Here is a 9,360-nt window from a genome sequence, read left to right on the forward strand (position 1 = left end):
CACAGACACACACACACAGCTCGTCTGGTCCCTGCTGAGAAGTACTGCCAATAGAATAGGACTCTCTGGAGCAGATCAACATGAACCAGTTGGCACCATGCTGCCTAATGCCAGGTGTGGTCTAGAGGGGTGTAAAGGAATGATGGTTCGCACAAAGACCAATACATCTATTCCCACAGAGCAGTCTGAGACAGGTAGTCATGTAACGGATGGACCCCCCCACCCCCACCCAACCATCGTAACAGGCCTAGCGCTCCTCAAATACCTTTGGGATGAGTTTCTGAATTGGGGGTGACCTCACTTACCCTCTTGTCGCTCACAGCAATGCTCCTCCAAAATCTACTAGAAAGCCTTCATCCCTGGACAGCAGAGACAGTTACCACAACAAAAGCAGGACAAACTTTTTTTTATATCCTTGACTTCAAAAGAAACAATGAATAAGCAGGCGTCCCAAAACTTTTGTCCATTTAGTGCATCAGTGTACACTTACTTAGCACTTTATTAAGAACAATTATGCAATGCATATGGTGTAGCAGCAGCGCAATGCATAGAATCATGCAGATGTGGGTCACTACAACCATCAGAATGAGGGAAATGTGATCTCAGTGATTTTGAGCGTGGCCTGATTGTGGAGGCTGAAGTTGTCTGGTGTGAGTATTTCGAGAACTGCTGGTCTTCTGGGCTTTTTAGCACTACAGTCTCTAGAGTTTACTCAGAATAGTGTTCAGGGTCAGAAACTGGCATCTGCACCATGGCCTTGCGTCAACAGTCCAGGCTGGTGGTGGAATGGTGTGGCGCATGTTTTCTTGGCCCACTTCGGGCCTGTTAATACCTTGGAAGCCACAGCCTGTCTGAGTATTGATGCTGACCATGTGCATCCCTTAATGGCCACAGTTTACTCACCTTCTAACAGCTACTCCCAGTATGATGCTGCACTACGACACAAAGCAGAAGACATCTCAAACTGGTTTCATGAACATCACAATGAGTTCAGTGTTCTTCAGTGATCTACACCAGATCTGTATCCATCCTTTAGGATGTGCTAGCTCCTGAAAAATCTACAGGAACTGCGTAACACAATTATCATCATAATGCCACCATCTCATGGAATCCATATCATGGAGAATTGAGGGTGTTTTGGGGGCAAAGTGAGGACATACCCAGTGCTTGATTAGTGTGTTTTTCACACATCTGGAGTCTCATGTCGCAACGGGCCTTTAATTTTCTAGTTTCGGTCGTGTTAAAATATGCTGACTATGGCTTTAACCTTCCTCCAGTGGTCAACTTGGCTCTCAGATATCCCACACAATGGAGAAAGAGAGGAGTATGCCACTTGTCAGCAGGGTTAGAGGACAAACAGATGACAAAGGTTGCGTAAATGCCTGGCACAGTATGGTGAGTGTGTGTTTGTTCACAGTGCTTCAATGTGCTACAAGCATATCGCTGCTGTCCAAGGAAAACCATGTATCTCCATGTTTCTCCGCTTTTAGTTTAGCTTGAACCCTGTAGATGCTTCTGTCCACTGTGTGAATAACTCTGGTGGAACGGACCAATAGAAATGCTTCTAAATAACTTGGAATAAACTCTTATTTTACACTGACTTCCATTCAAAGCTCAGAATATTTGGAGATACACCATTTTGGAGATACAGGTTTTTCACTGGACAGTCCATTTACATTCATTTGTGGTTTACTTTCTGTATAAATATGTATGTTTACCTTCCTGTAAACCATCCTGTCTTCTGTACAGAGTTTAGCTCTCCATCAGATCTATCAGACCGGCCCCTCGGGAGTGCCCCAGTCCTTCCTGGCCCAGCAAAGGCTCCAGATCCAGAGAAGGAGGAGGTTCAGCTCCAGCCCCAAACTTTAGTGAGCCTCAGTAAGACCTTGGTCCCCCCCTGCTGGTGGATGATGAGACATGCAGTTTAACACAATGCTAACTGACGGACTACATTATATGTCCAAATGTTTGTGGACACCCCTTCTACTGAATGCATTCAGCTACTAAAGTTGCACATATTGCTGACACAGATGAGTAAATGCACACACACAGCTTGTCTGGTCCCTTTGGAGAAGTACAGCCAATAGAATAGGACTCTTTGGAGCAGATAAATAAACATGATAAATAAACATGGGCTAGAGGGGTATAAAGCCCCCCACAGTAGAGGGGGATGATGGTGCTCCATCCACGTCTGGGATATTTGAGTTGGAGAGTTTTTTTGAGAGGGATGATGAGGTGGGGTGGTGTTCATCCAACATCCCGACTTTACTAACGCTCTTGTCACTGAATGCAATCAAATCCTCACAGCAATGCTCCTCCAAACTCTGGCAGAAAGCCTTCTTGTCTGGAGTAGAGACACAGCAGAGACAGTTACTCCAACAAAAGCAGGATAAACTCTGTTTTTAATACCCTTGATTTCAGAAGAAGCAATAAATGAGCAGATGTCCCAATACTTTTGTCCATATAGTGTACCTCTCACTTCCAGAAACATCTCCTCACTCACTATTACACATTTAAGACCAACTGACTCTCTATTCAGGTGTTACAGCTGTGGTCCTGGTTAGATCTTTGATTTCTGACTTTTGGTTCCTGCCCACTGCAGTCCAGTAAGTTCAGTACTTGTGTAGTTTTTTTTTTGGAGCTGCAACCTTTACTTTCACAGCACAATTTAATAAATAAAGAAGAAGAGCCAAATGAAGAGCCATTTTTGTCAAAGTTTTGAATGTGAAGAACATTTAAACTGGTTAAGAACTCTATCATGGACTTTATTTACACGGTTAAATGGAGTTAATAGAGCTCCATGGCATTCGCTCAAAGACCCCTTTGCAGCACCTTCATTTTTAAGAGCTAATGGGCTTAGCCAGCTCTACACCTCCGTTCTCGCCTGTTCCCCTGGGAAAGGAAATGAAAAGAGGCAGAAGAGGAGGGGAAAGAGGCCTGGGAGTGATGTTGTGGAGGTCTGGGACTCTTCACACCTTTACTTTTCTCTGTTCCTTCTAACCTGAAGCCGTCAGTGTCAGGTGCGCTCCGACTCTCTAAACGTGTCGACTGTAAACCTCTTTAAACCCTTTTAAAAGATCTTCACACCACCACATCTTCAGCCCTGAACACGTTACAGATTTATTAGAGGAGGTAATAAGCCTTTCAATGGAAAGTGCTCCACAGGGAGGTCCCTTTTCCACAGACCTCCACTTCTAAAGACACTGGGAGCAGTTTGATCAACAGGTTTATTAGACTTTAAGCACTTAATGGTGTGGAGGCAGGATGCTTTGGTGTTTCTACAGTTTGGGGAATCTAAACTGGTTCAAGCAGAATTATGATGGATTTGTACCTTTCACCAGAAGCAGAGTCTCCACATCCTTCAATTCCTGGGGGTTCGGTTGTGTTGGTCTGGCTCCTGGGCTGTTTACTGATGCCCACATCCCTTACTTTGTAGCATTTGCATCTTTGGATAAAATGTGCAATTAGACCTTGGGAGATACATTTTTGGGGTAAATTATTCATATTCATTATATGTCCAGCCTATACCAATCAAAGGTCATATCTACACCACTTTCAAGTTCAATTATGATTGTTTTTTGTAAGTCACCAGACATTTTCTACTGACAGAAATAATCAATGTTCTTCTCAGTTCCATTTTAGTCCTTTTACACTTGTTGTTGGTGGATTTACTGATGCTGACAGCTCTCACTTTGGAGCTACAGCATTTAATGTTCCACCAAAAGGGTCAGAAAAAGAGAGTAGTCTAATAAATAACCTCCCTATGCTGTCAGATGTTCGATGCGAAGCTCAATCATATATTTTTATGGAAAATATCCACAGACATCATATTTTAATTGGTTCAGTATCTCTGACTTTTGAGAGAGATATGATGTTTTTTGAGAGTTGGGGATGATGAGGAGATCCTCTCTAAACGTGTCTTAGAGAGGAGATCCTCTCTAAACGTTGCTCCTCCAAAATCTGTTAGAAAGCTTTCTTGCCTGGAGTAGAGACACAGCAGAGACAGTTACTCCAACAAAAGCAGGATAAACTCTGTTTTTAATACCCTTGATTTCAGAAGAAGCAATAAATGAGCAGATGTCCCAATACTTTTGTCCATATAGTGTCCCTCTCACTTCCAGAAACATCTCCTCACTCACTATTACACATTTAAGACCAACTGACTCTCTATTCAGGTGTTACATATATATGATTGAGCTTCCATTTTTCATAATCTGCATCGACGCTGATTCAAGCAGAGCTATAAAGAGCAGAACTCTTCAGCTGAGAAAAATAATCAATGATCTTCACGGTTCCTCAATGTTAACCTATTTTTGGTGGTTTGGAGGTTCTACAGTGTTGGTTCAGCTCACTTGAGAGATACAGCATATTATTCTCCACCAAAAGGATCTATAATGACACTAGTCACAGTCCTATGCTGAGAAAATATTAATATCCGTCTTATTTACTGCCTATACAATCCAAAGCCACATCTACACTCATCTACAAGTACAATTATGATGGATTTGACTGGACTTTAACCAGAAATCTTCTACTGAGGGATACTAATAAACTAATAAACACCTGTTCCTGTGCTGTGAGAAACTTACCTTTCCACTCTAATTATGATGGACCAGGAATTGATGGACCAGGAATTATGATGGACCAGGAATTATGATGGATTTCTACCTATAATGTATCTTCTTCTCAGTTGCTCTGAGTGGTCGGCCTTCACATTTCCAATTTCTGGGGGTTTCTGTTGGGTTGGTTCAGCTCGCTTTGGAGCTGCAGCTTTACATTTTCCACCAAAAGCATGAGGGAAAGTAACAAGGGTCTAATAAACCTCTGAGATGTTCTACAGGGAGCTCAAGACTCTAAGAATTTGCTTTTAAATAACGTCCTAAAACTTCTTTACTTATTTCATTATATTTCATGACACTAAACTAGTCCACTTCAACTCCACCCAAGACCAAAGCACAGCATGAAAACCCCAGCCACCACCAGAAGCTCTTAGATCTTCTCAGATCTTCCTCTGGTCTTCTTCAGTTCCCACGACCGTGCTGCTGTTTGCCACAGGTGCTCGAACTCACCTGTCATAAACTCCAACCTTTAGTGTGTGAACTTTCCCTCGGATGTTGGGATGATGGTATTATGGTGGCAATTATGGACTAGGAGGACCCAGAGCCACCTGCAGCCCTATATAAGAGAGAGCCACGGAGTTCCAGTCAAGCCAAGACAGCAAGGTTGGAGAAGGAAACCTTGAACCACACTCTGAACAGCGTTGTTTTCTGAGGGAATCTCTGAGACGAGATCTTTTTGCATCTCCAGACAAACCAGCAACTTTCTGCTGAGATTACCTGCGTTAGCATTCCTAGCTTTATTCTCCTGGGTTGGATAAAATGACCTCTCTGTTAGCTCTGGTCGTGTTCTTGGCCCTCCTGGCCGCGCCAGTCCGCTCTTTCCCGCGTAGCTCCGTTAATGTCTTCTCCAAAGATCTGGAAAGCTCTGGTAATGGACCAGAAGACGCAGCTCGAGGCTCCCTGCGGCTCCATAAGCCCAGCCCGTTCTTCCTGAGGCAGTTCCCGGGCTCAGCTGCACCCCAGGCCCGTGCAGGAGGCGCACGCAGCCGCAGTCCTTTTCCATCCTTTTTGGCGCTGGGACGCGCAGGACCCTCTGAAACCAGCAGGAGGCAGCAGGGGCTGGACATGTGGAGGAGGAGCATGAAGAGAGGCCAGCAGGACGGAGAGCGCGTGGAGCTACCCATCAGCCCCAGAGACATGCACCTGAAGGACCAGAGCTGCGCTTCAGTGCCCTTCACCCAGGTACCTCACTCAGTGCTGACACATGCACCTGCACCTGCCGTACTGATTGATTGGCTGATTGATTGATTAATTAACTGATCGTTTAAGGTGCATCCCTCACATCTCCGGTAGCTGTTAAAAAAAATGACGTCAGTGCTCTTAAACAAATATGAGTTGATATGATTTGATTGAAATGTAGAAATATTGATTAATACTCTCTTTAATAGCTGCTAAATAAACTGCTTTGATGTCTTAAGTCTTGATTTTTCAGCTTTATTTAATTTAAGGCAGAGCTACTGAACAACACTCTAATTCAAGAATAGAAAATCTTATAATAATAATCTTTTTAAAATGCTTTTGCAATTTGATAATACTTATGATAATAAACGTGAAATTCGACACACTTTAATGTAAATTATATACTATAATAACTATACAGGTAATAAGAAATAAGAAAGTCCTAATAATCGTAATTTACTAACAAATGTAAATTACCCAAAAAAAGATAACACTTATTAACACATAATAAATGTAAATTTCTAATTAAAGTAATTTACTCATAAATGTAAATTACTAATAAAGGTGAAATTCCAATAAATGTACATTACTAATACATGTAAAACACTTATAAATGTACATTACTAATTAAGGTAAATGTAATAAAGGTAAAATACGAATACATGTATATTACTAATTAAGGTAAAACCACAATAAATGTAAAACCCTAATAAATGTAAATTACTAATTAAGGTAAATGACTAATAAATGTAAAACACTAAAAATGTAAATTACTAATAAAGATCAAATTAAAATAAATGTAAAACCCTAATAAATGTAAATCTAATTACTAATAAAAGTACAACACTAACTAATGTTAATTACTAATAAAGGTACAACTCCAATAAATGTAAAGTACTAATACACGTAAAACACTTATAAATGTAAATTACTAATTAAGGTAAATGTAATAAAGGTAAAATACGAATACATGTATATTACTAATTAAGGTAAAACCACAATAAATGTAAAACCCTAATAAATGTAAATTACTAATTAAGGTTAATGTAAAATATTAAAAATGTAAATTACTAATAAATGTAAATTACTAATAAATGTAAATTAGTAATACATATATAATTCCAATAAATGTAAAACCCTTATAAATGTAAAACCCTAATAAATGTAAAACCCTAATAAATGTAAATTACTAATTAAGGTTAATGTAAAATATTAAAAATGTAAATTACTAATAAATGTAAATTACTAATAAATGTAAATTAGTAATACATATATAATTCCAATAAATGTAAAACCCTAATAAATGTAAAACCCTAATAAATGTAAAACCCTAATAAATGTAAAACCCTTATAAATGTAAAACCCTAATAAATGTAAAACCCTAATAAATGTAAATTACTAATAAAAAATAAAAATTCCAATCAATGTAAAAATAATTTATGTAAATGAATAATGTAAAACTAATAAATGTAAATAAACGTATTGAATTAAAAAAGTAAACGCATTAATTTATTATTTGTTCAAATGAAAATGCGGCTGGAAAACTGGAGGATATCATGTGTCTGTTAATGTTTCCATTCATTTCAACACGTGTTAATTCAGCCCTCCTGTTATTAAACAGCTGTAATATCAAAGCTGTGCGCTCGAGCTCACGATTCACACCAGACACATCACTTCTGCTTTCATACTAATATGCCTTCATCTCAGTTTTGTGTGATTAATTAAAAGCACCCGTGCTGAAGTAGCAGGCTTTCGGTTCCACGCGCGACCAGTGGGGCTGGTTGTGGTGCAGAGTTTCGGGCCTGTGAAGCTGCTGTGATCCTGCGGTTCTTCCTGACCGGGTGTTTTTCCTTCCCTCCGTGTTTCCAGCGCATTTCTGAGCCAGGCTGCGAGCCCCTCACCCTCCAGAACAACCTCTGCTTCGGTAACTGCGCCTCCCTCTTCGTTCCCAGCAGCGGGGGTCCTGTGGGGCACCTCAGCGCGCCCTGCTCGCGCTGCGCTCCCTCAAAGGCGCGCGCCGTTCCCGTGCACCTGCGCTGCGGCGAGCAGACGCGGGAGAAGCTCGTGATGATGGTGGAGGAGTGCAAGTGCGAAACAGGCCGAGAGGAGGCACGAGCCGAGGGCATGGGCACGCATTTGTAACGCGGTGTGTGTGTGTGTGTGTGTGTGTGTGTGTGTGAGAGAGAGTAGAGCACTGTATTGAACTTACTTTTCCAGACAGCAGAACCAAGTGAGGTTCTAGATATTCTCTGTTTGTTTTTAATGTTCTATCTGTGATGACGTCAGTTTGTTTCCGATCTACTCCAGACTGGAGTGTGTGTGTGTGTGTGTGTGTGTGTGAGTAGAGCACTGTATTGAACTTACTTTTCCAGACAGCAGAACCAAGTGAGGTTCTAGATATTCTCTGTTTGTTTTTAATGTTCTATCTGTGATGACGTCAGTTTGTTTCCGATCTACTCCAGACTGGAGTGTGTGTGTGTGTGTGTGTGTGTGTGAGTAGAGCACTGTATTGAACTTACTTTTCCAGACAGCAGAACCAAGTGAGGTTCTAGATATTCTCTGTTCGTTTTTAATGTTCTATCTGTGATGACGTCAGTTTGTTTCCAGACTGGAGTGTATGTGTGTGTGTGTGTAACCCTGTAACTCTGTTAAACCACCGCATTTCAGCGGAATGTGTGTGTGTGTGTGTGTGTGAGAGAGAGAGAGAGAGAGAGTGTCGACTGTGTGCCTTGCACTTTAAAGCGTATGTCATTACCTGTCCTGACCAGCAGATGTCGCTGCAGCGCCAGTGAATTCGCTCCTCTGAGAGTGTAACTGTTTATAAGTTATAAACGAAGCTATTCCGTAAACAACGACGTCTCGTGTGTCATTCTCGAGCCTTATTCATTATAATGACGTCAGTGACATCACATCACCCAGTGACCTCTTGCTTAAAGAAAACCTCCATTTGAATCTGAGTAAAAGTAGGAACATGACCTTCAGCTGACCAGAGTGACAGATGGTCACATGCAAAAATACTAGGACAATATTAGGACACCACATAAACTATAAAATAACATAACCATCAGAACAAAATAAGATTCACCTGTCAAAAGCACGTCATTCCAGACGTCCTGGTCTTGGTCTAGGTGTTTTCTCTGGAGAAGGTGCAGTGCCATTTGTTGGCATAGCAACAGTTTATAATTTCCTGTTAGTACAAAACCGGTTATTAAGATTGTGCACTATTAAGATTAGTATACCCTCCAGGACTAGTGTGTAGTACGCAATTGGGAAGCAGACTATGTCTTTGCACTGTGGCTCAGATGTTTCCACAGCCTGCTGTCGGAGTGACTCTGCATCATGGCTGAGATGCTTCCCAGACTGCTGACAGTGTCTCAGTGTCGCCTCATAAGGCCACTCATAAGGACCCTGTCTGGGTCTGCTAGGTGACTTCACACCTTGGCCTGTGGTAGAAGATTATATATAATATGCACAACATAGCAGAGCATAGCTTTAGACCAATCAGAACAAGTTCTGAACAAGGCCTAAGGGCTTTTAAGTGGTCCAGTGGGCTAAGGCACTG

At 41.3% G+C, this 9,360-nt stretch overlaps 1 protein-coding gene across 1 annotated transcript; it reads left to right on the forward strand.

The window, feature by feature from the left end:
- The first annotated feature begins 5,378 nt into the window (after positions 1-5,378).
- Positions 5,379-8,603, forward strand: dand5 (DAN domain family, member 5). The gene is made up of 2 exons (XM_072657586.1): positions 5,379-5,801; positions 7,668-8,603. The coding sequence occupies exons 1-2, from the start codon at positions 5,379-5,381 to the stop codon at positions 7,938-7,940; spliced, it is 696 nt and encodes a 231-aa protein (XP_072513687.1). The 3' UTR covers positions 7,941-8,603.
- Positions 8,604-9,360: the final 757 nt, after the last annotated feature.

This window comes from Salminus brasiliensis, chromosome 15 (genome assembly GCF_030463535.1).
Source record: "Salminus brasiliensis chromosome 15, fSalBra1.hap2, whole genome shotgun sequence".
NCBI lineage: Eukaryota > Metazoa > Chordata > Actinopteri > Characiformes > Bryconidae > Salminus > Salminus brasiliensis.